This window comes from Oncorhynchus mykiss, chromosome 1, assembly GCF_057628025.1.
Source record: "Oncorhynchus mykiss isolate SJ-2025 chromosome 1, ASM5762802v1, whole genome shotgun sequence".
In the NCBI taxonomy this organism is placed as follows: domain Eukaryota; kingdom Metazoa; phylum Chordata; class Actinopteri; order Salmoniformes; family Salmonidae; genus Oncorhynchus; species Oncorhynchus mykiss.
In genome coordinates this window covers 27955608-27974101 of record NC_143022.1, presented here as the reverse complement: position 1 = coordinate 27974101, position 18494 = coordinate 27955608, and the positions used below count along the sequence as shown (strand labels likewise).

The 18494-nt window shown below is 46.0% G+C and overlaps 1 protein-coding gene across 1 annotated transcript; it reads left to right on the top strand.

Moving 5' to 3' along the window:
* Positions 1–221: 221 nt before the first annotated feature.
* LOC149985457 (uncharacterized) lies at positions 222–5060 on the top strand. The gene is made up of 2 exons (XM_090184254.1): positions 222–1015; positions 1261–5060. Exons 1-2 carry the CDS (start codon positions 222–224, stop codon positions 1340–1342), a joined length of 876 nt encoding a protein of 291 aa, XP_090040380.1. The 3' UTR covers positions 1343–5060.
* Positions 5061–18494: the final 13434 nt, after the last annotated feature.

Genomic DNA, 18494 nt, shown 5'->3' with positions numbered 1-18494 from the left:
GTGTTCTAGGTAAGTCTATGGTTGCCTGGAGTGGTTCTCAATCAGAGGCAGGTGTTTATCGTTGTCTCTGATTGGGAACCACATTTAGGCAGCCATATTCTTTAGGTATCTTGTGGGTGTTTGTTCCTGTCTCTGTGTTTTTTGCACCAGTTAGGACTGTTTCGGGGTTTTCCACGGTTTCTTATTTTGTATAGTGTTCACGTATTCATCTTTCATTAAAGATGTTTATAAATAACCACGCTGCATTTTGGTCCTCCTCTCCTTCCCAGGAAGAAAACCGTTACAGAATCACCCACCACAACAGGACCAAGCGGCGTGGTGACAGGCAGCGGCAGCAGGAGCAGCGCAAGGAGGAATGGACATGGGATGATGTGTTGGACGGCAAGGGTTGCTACACTTGGGAGGAGATCCTGGCGGGAAAGGATCACCACCCATGGGAACAGGTGGAGGCAACTAGGAGAGCAGAGGCAGCCGGAGAGAGGAGCCGGCGATACGAGGGAACACGGCTGGCAAGGAAGCCTGAGAGTCAGCCCCAAAAATGTATTGGGAGGAGGCACACAGGGAGTATGGCGAAGCCAGGTAGGAGACCTGCGCCAACTTCCTGTGCTTACCGGGGAGCTAGAGAGACTGGGCAGGCACAGTGTTATGCTGTGGAGCGCACAGTGTCCCCAGTGCGGGTGCATAGCCCGGTGCGGTACATACCAGCTCCTCGTATCGGCCGCGCTAGAGTGGGCATCGAGCCAGGTGCCATGAAGCCGGCTCTACGCATCTGGTCTCCAGTGGGTCTCCTTGGGCCGGCGTACATGGCACCAGCCTTACGCATGGTGTCCCCGGTTCGCCTGCACATCCCAGTGCGGGCTATTCCACCTCGCCGCACTGGCAGGGCGACCGGGAGCATTCAACCAGGTAAGGTTGGGCAGGCTCGGTGGTCAAGAGCTCCAGTGCGCCTGCATGGTCCGGTCTATCCAGTACCACCTCCACGCACCAGCCCTCCGGTGGCAGCTCCCCGTTCTAGGTAAGTCTATGGTTGCCTGGAGTGGTTCTCAATCAGAGGCAGGTGTTTATCATTGTCTCTGATTGGGAACCATATTTAGGCAGCCATATTCTTTAGGTATCTTGTGGGTGATTGTTCCTGTCTCTGTGGTTTGCAGCAGTTAGGACTGTTTCGTTTTTTCCACGTTTTCTTATTGTTCACGTTTTCATCTTTCATTAAAGATGTTTATAAATAACCACACTGCATTTTGGTCCTCTCCTTCCCAGGAAGAAAACCCTTACATTGATCCCCTGTGTCGAAAACGCTTGGACCCTCGGCACACGCATACTCAGGCTGACTGGCAAATGAGTGGCAAATTCGGGCAAATGAGAAATGAGTGCACTCAGGCTATCTGGAAGGCCAAAGTTAGTTACAGTGCTTTAAGGAGCAGTTCTCTCTCTGTGGGTCTAACCCCAAGAAGTTCTGGAAAACGGTTAAAGTCCTGGAGAATAAACCATCCTCCTCACAGCTGCCCATGTCCCTTAATGTTGATGTGGTTGTTACTGACAAGAAGCACATGGCTGAGCGCTTTAATCACCACTTTATTAAGTCAAGATTTCTATTTGACTCTGCCATGCCTCCTTGCCCGTCCAACATTTCCTCATCTCCCACCCCTTCTAATGCAACTATACCCGATGCTTCTCCCTCTTTTTCCCCTTCCCCACCTCAAAGTTTCTCCCTGCAGGCAGTCACTGAGTCCGAGGTACTAAAGAAGGTCCTTAAACTTGATCCCCAAAAAACATCTGGATCAGTTGGTTTAGACAATTTCTTCACTAAGGTTGCAGCCCCTATCATTGCCAAGCCTATCTCCAAACTTTTTAAACTGTCTCTCCTTTCTGGGGAGGTTCCCATTGCTTGGAAGGCAGCCACAGTTCATACTTTATTTAAAGGGGGTGATCAAGATTATCCTAACTGTTATAGGCTTATTTCTATTTTGCCCTGTTTATCAAAAGTGTTGAACTTTCTCTCGGGTATGCAATCTGGTTTCCGCTCAGGTTATGGATGTGTCACCGTAACCTTAAAGGTCCTCAACGATGTCACCATTGCCCTTGATTCTAAGCAATATTGTCTTGCTATTTTTATTGACTTGGCCAAAGCTTTTGATACGGTAGACCATTCCATTGTTGTGGGCCGGCTAAGGAGTGTTGGTGTCTCTGAGGGGGTCTTTGGCCTGGTTTGCTAACTACCTCTCTCATCTGCTGTCTCTGTCACTGCCTGTCACCAAGGGAGTATCCCAAGGCTCGATCCTAGGCCCCACGCTCTTCTCAATTTACATCAACAACATAGCTCAGGCAGTAGAAAGCTCTCTCATCCATTTATATGCAGATGATACAGTCTTATACTCAGCTGACCCCCGCCCCGGATTTTGTGTTAAATGCTCTACAACAAAGCTTTCTTACTGTCCAACAAGCTTTCTCTACCCGTAACCTAGTTCTGAACACCTCCAAAACAAAAGTAATGTGGTTTGGTAAGAATGCCCCTGTTCCAACAGGTGTTATTACTACCTCTGAGGGTTTAGAGGTTGAGGTAGTCACCTCATAATACAAGTAGTTGGGATTATGGCTAGACGGTGCACTGTCCTTCTCTCAGCACATATCAAAGCTGCAGGCCAAAGTTAAATCTAGAATTGGTTTCTTCAATCGTAATTGCTCCTCTTTCACCCGAGCTGCCAAACTAACCCTGATTCAGATGACCATCCTGCCCATGCTAGATTACGGAGACATAATTTATAGATCGGCAGGTAAGGGTGCTCTCGAGCGGCTGGATGTTCTTTACCGTTCGGCCATCAGATTTGCCACCAATGCTCCTTATAGGACACATCACTGCACTATTCTCCTCAGTAAACTCGTCATCTCTGTATACCCATTTCAAACCCACTGGTTGATGCTTACTCACTCTCCCCATCTGAGATATCTACTGCAGCCCTCATCCTCCACATACAACACCTGTTCTGCCAGTCACATTCTGTTAAAGGTCCCCAAAGCATACACATCCCTGGGTCGCTCCACTTTACAGTTTGCTGCAGCTAGCGACTGGAACGAGCTGCAACAAACACTCAAACTGGACAGTTTTACCTCAATCGCTTCATTCAAAGATTCAATCGTAGACACTCTTACTGACAGTTGTGGCTGCTTTGTGTGATGTATTGTTGTCTCTATCTTCTTGCCCTTTGTGCTGTTATCTGTGCCCAATAATGATTGTACCATGTTTTGTGCTGCTACCATGTTGTATTGCTACCATGCTGTGTGTTTATCCTATATTTATGTTTTATTTTTAATCCCAGGCCCCCATCACCAAGAGGCCTTTGCCTTTTGGTAGGCCGTCATTGTAAATAAGAATTTGATCTTAACTGACTTGCCTAGTTAAATAAAGGTTAAATAATAACAATAAAATAACAATTGAGGTAGCTACAGTATGTAATCTAACTCTACACTTAACAACTACAAACAAAATGAAATTACAATAAATAAAGCTTAAGTAACTTACTTGATTTTTGCATGATCAGCGTCTCGTCACAACACTAAAAATGTACTTCCGGATCACAGAATTTTGGAAATGTTCTAAATAAACATCCCCACGTAATAGTAAAAAAAATTCAATAACCATTCATGAGAAGAAAAATAATTGTCTAAACATTAAAAATGATACATATTTGTTCATATTTATGTGACATTTGCTTTAAAAGTGGGTTTTAAAACATGTTCCAAGGTCAAAAAATGCCCCCAATGTGAATCACTGTATATGGAATACATATTGGCTTAGAGAAGGTATTCCCAAGGGTACGCGCAATGCCGTCGGGGGTAACACCAAATAAAAATGTGATTCACATTTAATGAAAAAAATGGCACAGTTCCTGGTATATGTCCATTACATTTATGGAGGCTCATACCACTGAAAACCACTGAAAACCAGGACAAGATATTTTTAAAGTACCGGAGAGCTTTGTGACATCAAATGGACTTTGGTGGTCAAGATGTGTTGGTATCTGTACTAATGGCTCAAAAACCATGACAGGGAGACATAGTGGAGTTGTAACGTGCATGCAAGCAGTTGCTCCCGATGCCACTTGGGTAGACTGTTGCATCCACCGAGAGGCTCTTACTGCCAAGGGAATGCCTGACAGCTTGAAAGACGTTTTGGACACTTCAGTGAAAATGTTTAACTTTGTTAAAGCAAGGACCCTGAACTCTCGTGTATTTTCTGCCCAATTCAATTATATGGGCAGTGGCCATGTAACGCTTTTACAACATACAGAAGTGCGCAGGTTATCAAGGAGCAAAGTATTGACACATTTCTTTTAATTGAGAGAAGAGTTTAAAGTTTTCTATACTGACCAGAATTTTCACTCGTCTGACCACATGCATGATGACGAGTTTCTCACACGACTGGCCTATCTAGGTGATGTTTTTTCTTGCCTGAATGATCTGAATCTAGGATTACAGAGACTCTCCGCAACTACACTCAATATATTTAATTAACAAGGACAACACACAGGTCTTTCCATCATTGTATGATTTTTTTGTGTGCAAATGAACTCAAGCTTACGTACAATGGGTGCGCAATTACGCAGGTACTTTACGAAACGGATAACACAGACAACTGGATTCATTATCCCTTTCATGCCCTTCCTCCAGTCCACTTACCGATATCTGAACAAGAGAGCCTCATTGAAATTGTAACAAGAGATTCTGTGAAAATTTTATTTAATTAGAAGTCACTGCCAGATTTCTGGATTGGGCTGCGCTCAGAGTATCCTGCCTTGGAAAATCACGCTGTTTCGACACTGATGCCCTTTGCAACCATGTACTTATGTGAGAGTGGATTCTCGGCCCTCATTAGCATGACAACTAAATACAGGCACAGACTGTGTGGAAAATGATTTAAGACTGAGAGTCTCTCCAGTTATGTGCATCCTTTCAAGCACACCCTTCTCATTAACCTGTGGTGAGTTATTCACCATTTTCAATGAACAAATAAGGTTTTATATGTAAGATGGCAAAATAAAGAGCAAATTGATTGATTATTATTATTTGTGCCCTGGTCCTATAAGAGCTATTTGTCACTTGCCACGAGTTGGGTTGTGACATAAACTCACACTCATTCTTATGTTTAATAAATGTATCGTAAGGCATGTGTGTGGCAGGCTTACAATGATGGCAAAAAACAACATTTGAGAGTGCACTAACCCTGGTTCTAGAGTGGGTACACAGCTGGAGGTTGAATGTTTGAAGGGGTACGACAATAAAAAGTTTGGGAACCACTGGCTCAGAGCTGAACTTTTTTGGGTGCTGCAGTAAAAGTATTGTAGGCAATACTCAGTAGGGTCTGTAGAATGTATACAGTATATCGTGTCATTTCAATACGGAGTGTTGTTGGCCTTTTACTCCACCCATTCTATTGGTGGCTGAATTACATCACGTGTACTTCCTGCACTACATAAAACCCACAGACCAAACAGTGCAGGGCATGCTAACTGAATTAATGTGCAACTACACTAAAATATCTAAATTTCTTAGATTTTTCCCAGACCTCAATAGTAATCTCCTGGTGTGGTTTCAGCATTGTAGTGAACATAGAAAATACCATTTTGTTGTTGTTCTATTAAAAAAGTGTGAAAATACAGGTAAATCAGGAACAAAAATGGTGTAATCCAAAAACGGTAATATTCAAAACCAAGAAAACAGATTTTTGGGGGAAAAAAAAGAAATAGGCAAAAAAAAATATATAATTTTATAAAGGCCCTAACAACATTTTTTGGGGAAGTTGAGGTTAGGTCCAATATTGACAATGTACCCAAAATGGTAATCTAGAAACCTAGAAATATGATAGTGAAATAGAATATATACAATTTAGCAGATGCTTTTATCCACGCTAGATAATACCTAATAATATCATCAACCATGTGTAGTTAACTAGTGATTATGATTGATTGTTTTTTATAAGATAAGTTTAATGCTAGCTAGCAACTTACCTTGGCTTACTACATTCGTGTAACAGGCAGTCTCCTTGTGGAGTGCAACGAGAGAGATGCAGGTCTTTATTGCGTTGGACTAGTAAACTGTAAGGTTGGAAGAATGGATCCCCCGAGCTGACAAGGTGAAAATCTGTCGTTCTGCCCCTGAACAAGGCAGTTAACCCACCGTTCCTAGACCGTCATTGAAAATAAGAATGTGTTCTTAACTGACTTGCCTAGTTAAATAAAGGTATACAAATATATATATATACAGTGCCTTGCGAAAGTATTCGGCCCCCTTGAACTTTGCGACCTTTTGCCACATTTCAGGCTTCAAACATAAAGATATAAAACTGTATTGTTTTGTGAAGAATCAACAACAAGTGGGACACAATCATGAAGTGGAACGACATTTATTGGATATTTCAAACTTTTTTAACAAATCAAAAACTGAAAAATTGGGCGTGCAAAATTATTCAGCCCCCTTAAGTTAATACTTTGTAGCGCCACCTTTTGCTGCGATTACAGCTGTAAGTCGCTTGGGGTATGTCTCTATCAGTTTGCACATCGAGAGACTGACATTTTTTCCCATTCCTCCTTGCAAAACAGCTCGAGCTCAGTGAGGTTGGATGGAGAGCATTTGTGAACAGCAGTTTTCAGTTCTTTCCACAGATTCTCGATTGGTTTCAGGTCTGGACTTTGACTTGGCCATTCTAACACCTGGATATGTTTATTTTTGAACCATTCCATTGTAGATTTTGCTTTATGTTTTGGATCATTGTCTTGTTGGAAGACAAATCTCTGTCCCAGTCTAAGGTCTTTTGCAGACTCCATCAGGTTTTCTTCCAGAATGGTCCTGTATTTGGCTCCATCCATCTTCCCATCAATTTTAACCATCTTCCCTGTCCCTGCTGAAGAAAAGCAGGCCCAAACCATGATGCTGCCACCACCATGTTTGACAGTGGGGATGGTGTGTTCAGCTGTGTTGCTTTTACGCCAAACATAACGTTTTGCATTGTTGACAAAAAGTTCAATTTTGGTTTCATCTGACCAGAGCACCTTCTTCCACATGTTTGGTGTGTCTCCCAGGTGGCTTGTGGCAAACTTTAAACTTTTTACGGATATCTTTAAGAAATGGCTTTCTTCTTGCCACTCTTCCATAAAGGCCAGATTTGTGCAATATATGACTGATTGTTGTCCTATGGACATAGTCTCCCACCTCAGCTGTAGATCTCTGCAGTTCATCCAGAGTGATCATGGGCCTCTTGGCTGCATCTCTGATCAGTCTTCTCCTTGTATGAGCTGAAAGTTTAGAGGGACGGCCAGGTCTTGGTAGATTTGCAGTGGTCTGATACTCCTTCCATTTCAATATTATCGCTTGCACAGTGCTCCTTGGGATGTTTAAAGCTTGGGAAATCTTTTTGTATCCAAATCCGGCTTTACTTTTTCACAACAGTATCTCGGACCTGCCTGGTGTGTTCCTTGTTCTTCATGATGCTCTCTGCGCTTTTAACGGACCTCTGAGACTATCACAGTGCAGGTGCATTTATACGGAGACTTGATTACACACAGGTGGATTGTATTTATCATCATTAGTCATTTAGGTCAACATTGGATCATTCAGAGATCCTCACTGAACTTCTGGAGAGAGTTTGCTGCACTGAAAGTAAAGGGGCTGAATAATTTTGCACGCCCAATTTTTCAGTTTTTGATTTGTTAAAAAAGTTTTAAATATCCAATAAATGTCGTTCCACTTCATGATTGTGTCCCACTTGTTGTTGATTCTTCACAAAAAAATACAGTTTTATATCTTTATGTTTGAAGCTTGAAATGTGGCAAAAGGTCGCAAAGTTCAAGGGGGCCGAATACTTTCGCAAGGCACTGTATTAATAACATCTAAAATACAATCTGCAAATCGGCGCCCAAAAATACCGATTTCCGATTGTTATGAAAACTTGAACTCGGCCCTAATTAATCGGCCATTCCGATTAATTGGTCGACCTCTAGTCAAGACCCTTACTGAGGACGACGAGCATGAGAGGGTTTCTGGTTTCTGTCTAAAATGTTTTTTTTGGAGGCGGCTTATGGTAGAGAAATGAACATAAAATTATCTGGCAAGAGCTCTGGTGGATATTCTTGCAGTCAGCATGCCAATTGCACACTCCCTCTGTGGCATTGTGTTGTGTGACAAAGCTAGAGTGGCCTTTTATTGTCACCAGCACAAGGTGCACCTGTTTAATCAATTCAAATCAAAGTTTATTTGTCATGTGCGCCGAATACAACAGTGAAATGCTTACTTACAGGCTCTAACCAATAGTGCAAAAACGGTATTAGGTGAACAATAGGAAGGTAAAGAAATAAAACAGTAAAAAGATACATATACAGTAGCGAGGCTATAAAAGTAGCTAGGCTACATACAGACACCGGTTAGTCAGGCTGATTGAGGTAGTATGTACATGAATGTATAGTTAAAGTGACTATGCATATATGATAAACAGAGAGTAGCAGCAGCGTAAAAAGAGGGGTTGGGGTGGGCGGGGGGTTGGTGGGGGCACACAATGCAAATAGTCCGGGTAGCCATTTGATTACCTGTTCAGGAGTCTTATGGCTTGGGGGTAAAAACTGTTGAGAAGCCTTTTTTGTCTTAGACTTGGCACTCCGGTACCGCTTGCCATGCGGTAGTAGAGAGAACAGTCTATGAATGAAGGGGCTGGGGTGTTTGACAATTTTTAGGGTCATGTTGTTTAATTAGGTTCTTAATATGCCGCAACTGTCAGGTGGATAGATTGTCTTGGCAAAGGAGAAATGCTCACTAACAGGGATGTGAACAAATTTGTGCACAAAATTGGAGAGAAATAAGCTGTTTGTGCATGTGGAAAATGTCTGATCTTTTATTTCAGCTCATGAAACATGGGATCTATACTTTACATGTTTATATTTCTGTTTAGTGTATCTACTGTATTCTTTTCAAGGATCATTTTAGGCCTTTAGAAATTATTCATAGGCCTTGATTTATTCCACATATTTTTGTGTTACAGCCGGAATTATGAATTCAAAATGGTTTAAATTGATTATTTTTCTCACCCTTCTACACACAATACCCCATAATGACAAAGTGAAAACTGTTATGGTGAGTGAATGAGGACCCAAAAGCGAACTAACTTAAACAGAGCTTCTTTAATAACCAAACATAGGTAGGCTCAGATAGACCGGCAGATTCCGACAGGACAGGACAAGGTTACAGCAAACATGACGATAGTCTGGCTCAGGCATGAAACACAACAAACAAGAATCCGACAAGGACAGGAACAGAAACAGAGAGAGATATAGGGACCTAATCAGAGGGAAAAAGGGAACAGGTGGGAAACGGGGTGAATGGGTAGTCAGAGGAGACAAGGAACAGCTGGGGGAAAGCGGGGGAGAAAAGGTAACCTAACAACGACCAGCAGAGGGAGACAGGGTGAAGGGAAAGGACAGAGACAAGACACAACATGACAGTACATGACAGTACCCCCCCACTCACCGAGCGCCTCCTGGCGCACTCGAGGAGGAAACCTGGCGGCAACGGAGGAAATCCTCGATCAGCGCACGGTCCAGCACGTCCCGAGAGGGAACCCAACTCCTCTCCTCAGGACCGTACCCCTCCCAATCTACGAGGTACTGGTGACCACGGCCCCGAGGACGCATGTCCAAAATTCTACGGACCCTGTAGATGGGTGCGCCCTCGACAAGGACGAGCGGGGGCGCGAAGGACGGGCTTGATGCAGGAGACATGGAAGACCGGGTGGACGCGACGAAGGTATCGCGGAAGAAGAAGTCGAACTGCGACAGGATTAATGACCCGAGAAATACGGAACGGACCAATGAACCGCGGGGTCAACTTGCGAGAAGCCGTCTTAAGGGGAAGGTTCTGAGTGGAGAGCCAAACTCTCTGACCGCGACAATATCTAGGACTCTTAGTTCTACGCTTATTAGCAGCCCTCACAGTCTGCGTCCTATAACGGCAAAGTGCAGACCTGACCCTCTTCCAGGTGCGCTCGCAACGTTGGACAAAAGCCTGAGCGGAGGGGACGCTGGACTCGGCGAACTGAGATGAGAACAGCGGAGGCTGGTACCCGAGGCTACTCTGAAAAGGAGATAGCCCGGTCGCAGACGAAGGAAGCGAGTTGTGGGCGTATTCTGCCCAGGGGAGCTGTTCTGACCAAGACGCAGGGTTACGAAAAGAAAGACTGCGTAAGATGCGACCAATAGTCTGATTGGCCCGTTCTGCTTGACCGTTAGACTGGGGGTGAAAGCCGGAAGAGAGACTGACGGAAGCCCCAATCAAACGGCAAAACTCCCTCCAAAATTGAGACGTGAATTGCGGACCTCTGTCCGAAACGACGTCTGACGGAAGGCCATGAATTCTGAAAACATTCTCGATGATGATTTGTGCCGTCTCTTTAGCAGAAGGAAGCTTAGCAAGGGGAATGAAATGAGCCGCCTTAGAGAACCTATCGACAACCGTAAGAATAACAGTCTTCCCCGCTGACGAAGGCAGTCCGGTGACAAAATCTAAGGCGATGTGAGACCACGGTCGAGAGGGAATAGGAAGCGGCCTGAGACGGCCGGCAGGAGGAGAGTTACCGGACTTAGTCTGCGCGCAGACCGAACAAGCAGCCACGAAACGACGCGTGTCATGCTCCCGGGTGGGCCACCAAAAACGCTGGCGAATGGAAGCAAGCGTACCCCGAACGCCAGGGTGGCCGGCTAACTTGGCAGAGTGAGCCCACTGAAGAACGGCCAGACGAGTAGGAACGGGAACGAAAAGAAGGTTCCTAGGACAAGCGCGCGGCGACGGAGTGTGAGTGAGCGCTTGTTTTACCTGCCTCTCAATTCCCCAGACAGTCAACCCGACAACACGCCCCTCAGGGAGAATCCCCTCGGGGTCAGTGGAGGCTACTGAAGAACTGAAGAGACGAGACAAAGCATCAGGCTTGGTGTTCTTAGAGCCCGGACGATAAGAAATCACGAACTCGAAACGAGCGAAAAACAGCGCCCAACGCGCCTGACGCGCATTAAGTCGTTTGGCAGAACGGATGTACTCAAGGTTCCTATGGTCAGTCCAAACGACAAAAGGAACGGTCGCCCCCTCCAACCACTGTCGCCATTCGCCTAGGGCTAACCGGATGGCGAGCAGTTCGCGGTTACCCACATCATAGTTACGTTCCGACGGCGACAGGCGATGAGAAAAATACGCGCATGGGTGGACCTTGTCGTCAGAGAGGGAGCGCTGAGAAAGGATGGCTCCCACGCCCACCTCTGACGCGTCAACCTCGACAACGAACTGTCTAGAGACGTCAGGTGTAACAAGGATAGGAGCGGATGTAAAACGATTCTTGAGGAGATCAAAAGCTCCCTGGGCGGAAACGGACCACTTAAAGCACGTCTTGACAGAAGTAAGGGCTGTGAGAGGAGCTGCCACCTGACCGAAATTACGGATGAAACGACGATAGAAGTTCGCGAAGCCGAGAAAGCGCTGCAGCTCGACGCGTGACTTAGGGACGGGCCAATCAATGACAGCTTGGACCTTAGCGGGATCCATCTTAATGCCTTCAGCGGAAATAACAGAACCGAGAAATGTGACGGAGGAGGCATGAAAAGTGCACTTCTCAGCCTTCACAAAAAGACAATTCTCTAAAAGGCGCTGGAGGACACGTCGAACGTGCTGAACATGAATCTGGAGTGACGGTGAAAAAATCAGGATATCGTCAAGGTAAACGAAAACAAAGATGTTCAGCATGTCTCTCAGGACATCATTGACTAATGCCTGAAAGACAGCTGGAGCGTTAGCGAGGCCGAAAGGAAGAACCCGGTATTCAAAGTGCCCTAACGGAGTGTTAAACGCCGTCTTCCACTCGTCCCCCTCCCTGATGCGCACGAGATGGTAAGCGTTACGAAGGTCCAACTTAGTGAAAAACCTGGCTCCCTGCAGGATCTCGAAGGCTGAAGACATAAGAGGAAGCGGATAACGATTCTTCACTGTTATGTCATTCAGCCCTCGATAATCTATGCAGGGGCGCAGAGACCCGTCCTTCTTCTTGACAAAAAAAAACCCCGCTCCGGCGGGAGAGGAGGAGGGGACTATGGTACCGGCGTCAAGAGCTACAGACAAATAATCTTCGAGAGCCTTACGTTCGGGAGCCGACAGAGAGTATAGTCTACCCCGGGGGGGGGTGGTTCCCGGAAGGAGATCAATACTACAATCATACGACCGGTGTGGAGGAAGAGAGGTGGCCCTGGACCGACTGAACACCGTGCGCAGATCGTGATATTCCTCCGGCACCCCTGTCAAATCACCAGGCTCCTCCTGTGAAGAAGAGACAGAGGAAACAGGAGGGATAGCAGACATTAAACATTTCACATGACAAGAGACGTTCCAGGAGAGGATAGAATTACTAGACCAATTAATGGAAGGATTATGACAAACTAGCCAGGGATGGCCCAAAACAACAGGTGTAAAAGGTGTAAAACGAAAAATTAAAAAAGAAATGGTTTCACTATGATTACCAGAAACAGTGAGGGTTAAAGGTAGCGTCTCACGCTGAATCCTGGGGAGAGGACTACCATCCAGGGCGAACAAGGCCGTGGGCTCCTTTAACTGTCTGAGAGGAATGTCATGTTCCCGAGCCCAGGTCTCGTCCATAAAACAGCCCTCCGCCCCAGAGTCTATTAAGGCACTGCAGGAAGCTGACGAACCGGTCCAGCGTAGATGGACCGACAAGGTAGTGCAGGATCTTGAAGGAGAGACAGGAGTAGTAGCGCTCACCAGTAGCCCTCCGCTTACTGACGAGCTCTGGCCTTTTACTGGACATGAAGTGACAAAATGACCAGCGGAACCGCAATAGAGACAGAGGCGGTTGGTGATTCTCCGTTCCCTCTCCTTAGTCGAGATGCGGATACCTCCCAGCTGCATGGGCTCAGCACCCGAGCCGGCAGAGGAAGATGGTAGTGATGCGGAGAGGGAGGCGACGGAGAGCGCGAGCTCCTTTCCACGAGCTCGGTGACGAAGATCAACCCGTCGCTCAATGCGAATAGCGAGTTCAATCAAGGAATCCACGCTGGAAGGAACCTCCCGGGAGAGAATCTCATCCTTTACCTCTGCGCGGAAACCCTCCAGAAGACGAGCGAGCAAGGCCGGCTCGTTCCAGCCACTGGAGACAGCAAGAGTGCGAAACTCAATAGAGTAGTCTGTTATGGATCGATTGCCTTGACATAGGGAAGACAGGGCCCTGGAAGCCTCCTCCCCAAAAACAGATCGATCAAAAACCCGTATCATCTCCTCCTTAAAGTCCTGATACTGGTTAGTACACTCAGCCCTTGCCTCCCAGATTGCCGTGCCCCACTCACGAGCCCGTCCAATAAGGAGAGATATGACATAGGCGACACGAGCAGTGCTCCTGGAGTAAGTGTTGGGCTGGAGAGAAAACACAATATCACACTGGGTGAGGAACGAGCGGCATTCAGTGGGCTCCCCAGAGTAACACGGCGGGTTATTGATTCTGGGCTCCGGAGATTCGAAAGCCCTGGAAGTGGCCGGTGGATCGAGGCGGAGATGGTGAACCTGTTCTGTGAGGTTGGAGACTTGGGTGGCCAGGGTCTCAACGGCATGTCGAGCAGCAGACACTTCCTGCTCGTGTCTGCCTAGCATCGCTCCCTGGATCCCGACGGCTGAGTGGAGAGGATCCGAAGTCGCTGGGTCCATTCTTGGTCGGATTCTTCTGTTATGGTGAGTGAATGAGGACCCAAAAGCGAACTAACTTAAACAGAGCTTCTTTAATAACCAAACATAGGTAGGCTCAGATAGACCGGCAGATTCCGACAGGACAGGACAAGGTTACAGCAAACATGACGATAGTCTGGCTCAGGCATGAAACACAACAAACAAGAATCCGACAAGGACAGGAACAGAAACAGAGAGAGATATAGGGACCTAATCAGAGGGAAAAAGGGAACAGGTGGGAAACGGGGTGAATGGGTAGTCAGAGGAGACAAGGAACAGCTGGGGGAAAGCGGGGGAGAAAAGGTAACCTAACAACGACCAGCAGAGGGAGACAGGGTGAAGGGAAAGGACAGAGACAAGACACAACATGACAGTACATGACAAAAACATGTTCTTTTATTTATTTGGCAAATGAAATGCAGAAATCACACCCATGTAGAAGCACCTTTGTCAGCGATTACAGCTGTAAATATTGCTAGGTAAGTCGCTAAGAGTTTTTCACACCTGGATTGTGCAACATTTGCCCATTATTATTTTCTAAATTCTTCAAGCTCTGTGTCACAAATATTACCAAAGGTGGCTCCCCTTCTTGTTTGGGTGGTGCTCGGCGGTCGTCGCCGGTCTACTAGCTGCCACCGATCCTTTGTTCTGTGTTCGTTTGGTTTTGTCTAATTGGTTTCACCTGTTCCTTGTTTGGTTGTTAGGGTGGGGTTATTTAAGTTAGTTCAGCCCGCTTCTGTTTGTGCGGGCTTGTTCATTCTGTATGTGTTAGAGTGGTTAGTGTTTCGCTGTCCTTCTCGCTGTCCTTGTATTTCACGATAGGGTACTATTTTGTTTTGTAGTTATACCTGTGTTGGGTATACTATTTTGTTCCTGTGATTTTTTTTGGACATTAAAGCGTGTCTTTTCCCGCATCCTTTGCTCTCTGCGCCTGACTCCACACCCATTTCACTCATTGAGTCAAATTGGTTGTTGATCATTGCTATACAACTATTTTCAGGTCTTGCCATATATTTTCAAGCAGATTTAAGTCAAAACTGTAAGTCGGACACTCGGGAACATTCACTGTCTTCTGGGTAAGCCTTGGGTTTTAGGTTATTGTCATGCTGAAATATTGATTAATCTCCCAGTGTCTGATGGAAAGCAGACTGAACCAGGTTTTTCTCTAGGATTTTGCATGTGCTTACTGTAGCTTCCGTTTCGTTTTTATCCTGAAAAGCTCCTCAGTCCTTAATGATTACCAGCATACCCATAACATGATGCAGCCACCATTATGCTTGAAAAAGTGGAGAGTGGTACTCAGCAAATATGATGTATTTTCCCCAAACATAACACTTTGTATTCAAGACAAAAAAGTTAACTGCTTTGCCACATTTTTGGGGGGTATTTTTTTTGTGCCTTGTTTTGGATGCATGTTTTGGAATATTTGTATTCTGTACAGGCTTCCTTTTCACTTTGTCAATTAGTTTATTATTGTGGAGTAACTACAATATTGTTGATCTATCCTCTGTTTTCTCTTTTCACTGCCACTAAACTTTGTAACTGTTTTAATGTAATGATTTTGGCAATGAAATAGTTGTGATCTGAGGTAAAGTGGGCGACATTCAAACATACTTCTCCACCAGAGCTGAGTTAAAACTTCTAACATTATAGAAACCACTCTCTGCTTATCGTTGCTTCTCAAATTCACCAGACACATTCAAACACATGGCAGCATTAAACCACACAAAGTGAGACCAGTAACAATAACAGACTGTTCTCAGCCAGCTGCTGTCAGAATCAAAATGATCCCATTATGTGGTTCTTTCATAATGATCAACTTTGCCACACTTCCTGTACAGTGAATGTATAGCTTGACTCCTCTTTTATTCATCTGTCACAGGCCTGATAATAAGAGCCAGTGTTTTCTATCCATGCTCTCCTCCTCCTGCTCCCTCTCTCCCTTAATCTCTCTCCCGTACTTCCATGTCACTTCTCTGACATCCGTCATGATAGTAATGATGCTGAGGTCTGTGAGGTGTTTCTCCTCCAGCCCTGCTGCCCTGCTCCCAGCCCGGGAGGGGACAGAGGTGCCATGATGTCATTAGGAATGGCACATCCATTGTGTAACCATGCTATAGGAGACATGCAGGAGCGTGGGACTGGGTCGTCCTCTCTCTGTCTCTCTCCTTTGTGAAATGGGTGTCCCTGGATAAAGAACGTGGTAAACCATGGCACCGCAGAACTGAGATGAGGATAATAAGTGACAATTACTGGGATGCAGGACTTAATAATGGACAATTACCATTGTTCATCAGAGATCTATCTGAACACTTCTCGTAATTTGCTGGAGAACTTGTCAGGGTACTCTTGAAGAAGAGAACGAACTTGTGATAAGTGCATACATACCTATAATAGGATTACAATGTCAATAACAATTGCAATGTACTTAGCTAGGAGCAATTACGTGCAATTGTTAAGGCTTCCGGCCGTACCGTGACATTTGATGTATCTTTTGATCAGAGTACCAATGTAGTGCCGTATAAGAAACTACCAGTCCTATAAAGTATTGGTAATCATTCTTCACTTTTGTCAATGCTGCGCACACCCAATGTCAACGTACAATAATTGTGGACTACTCAGAAAACCTGGTCTTAGAGCTGAGTAGGTCTTTTAGTGGTGCAAACTAATGGCAGAAACAACATAGGCCCTCATCTATTAAGATCCAGTCACGCATCCACCTGGCCTGGTATCTCCAATCACACATCCACCCGGCCTGGTATCTCCATTCACACATCCACCCGACCTGGTATCTCCATTCACACATCCATCCGGCCTGGTATCTCCATTCACACATCCACCCGGCCTGGTATCTCCATTCACACATCCACCGGGTCTGGTATCTCAATTCACACATCCACCCGGCCTGGTATCGCCATTCACACATCCACCCGACCTGGTATCTCCATTCACACATCCACCCGGCCTGGTATCTCCATTCACACATCCACCCGACCTGGTATCTCCATTCACACATCCACCCGGCCTGGTATCTCCATTCACACATCCACCCGACCTGGTATCTCCATTCACACATCCACCCGGCCTGGTATCTCCATTCACACATCCACCCGACCTGGTATCTCCATTCACACATCCACCCGGCCTGGTATCTCCATTCACACATCCACCCGGCCTGGTATCTGCATTCACACATCCACCCGGCCTGGTATCTCCATTCACACATCCACCCGGCCTGGTATCTCCATTCACACATCCACCCGGCCTGGTATCTCCATTCACACATCCACCCGACCTGGTATCTCCATTCACACATCCACCCGGCCTGGTATCTCCATTCACACATCCACCCGGCCTGGTATCTCCATTCACACATCCACCCGACCTGGTATTTCCAGTCACACATCCACCCGGCCTGGTATCTCCATTCACACATCCACCCGACCTGGTATCTCCATTCACACATCCACCCGGCCTGGTATCTCCATTCACACATCCACACGGCCTGGTATCTCCATTCACACATCCACCCGGCCTGGTATCTCCTTTCACACATCCACCCGGCCTGGTATCGCCATTCACACATCCACCCGACCTGGTATCTCCATTCACACATCCACCCGACCTGGTATCTCCATTCACACATCCACCCGGCCTGGTATCTCCATTCACACATCCACCCGGCCTGGTATCTCCATTCACGCATCCACCCGGCCTGTTATCGAGCGAGGAACACGAGAAACAGGGGAGCTGGCGGAAGCTGCGGATGAGGGCTATGTTGACTTTCATCCCTCTCTGTCTCCAGTGTTGAATGGAAACCCTCTTCACGGGATATCCAGACAAGATGAATGGCTCTATTGTTCCTCTTAGCAAATCCAAGAATTGTAATTCAAGGTGTATTAGATGAGTCAAGAGCTGGTGAGAAACTCTCTCAGACACCCTTCTCATTGCTTTTTAGCATCGTAATTCTAAAGGAGAAGTGCCACAGGGAAAGAGTTATATCCAGTATTGATCTCCGCCAGAAAGTTCCTCCCAGAGTTTCACTGTGGCAACAATGGCATAATATGCATGCCTAGAGAATGAGTTTGTTCAATAGATTAAAGGAAACAAATGATGAAAGTAAATGATAGTGAAAAGGAGAATAATGAGAGACATCGATATATAGAGAGACACAGTAGAGATAGAGGAAGAGACCATTTTGAAAGTGAAAGGATTAAGACAGAAAAGACTTGACATAATTCCTTACATTTACATTTGAGTAATTTAGCAGACACTCTGATCAAGAGTGACTTACAGTTAGTGCATTCATCTTAGGTACTCTTCCCTATCCCTTAGAGTACACCGGGGGGATCTCTGACCACTACAAAGAAGACAGTACCGCTGGATAAGGACCTCATCTCTCACAGACTATTTCCATCAGCCAACCTCCCCACTCTCTTTCTCCCTCTCGCCCTCCCTCTCTCTACATTGGCCACCAGGACCCCTGGGGTACATGCAGATTCACAGCTTGCATACACATAGGGTGTCATGTATTGTCATGTTGTGTCTTTCTGTCCTTTCCTTTCACCCTGTCTCCCTCTGCTGGTCGTATTAGGTTACCTTTTCTCCCCCGCTTTCCCCCAGCTGTTCCTTGTCTCCTCTGACTACCCATTCACCCCGTTTCCCACCTGTTCCCTTTTTCCCTCTGATTAGGTCCCTATATCTCTCTCTGTTTCTGTTCCTGTCCTTGTCGGATTCTTGTTTGT

What these genes read in the sequence shown, in the direction of transcription:
- LOC149985457 (XM_090184254.1), top strand. Translation starts at nt 222, where the DNA reads ATGTTTATAAATAACCACGCTGCATTTTGGTCCTCCTCTCCTTCCCAG. An exon ending in GTGGCAGCTCCCCGTTCTAG is followed by an intron (nt 1,016 to 1,260) that starts GTAAGTCTATGG and finishes TCTCCTTCCCAG; the next exon opens with GAAGAAAACCCTTACATTGA.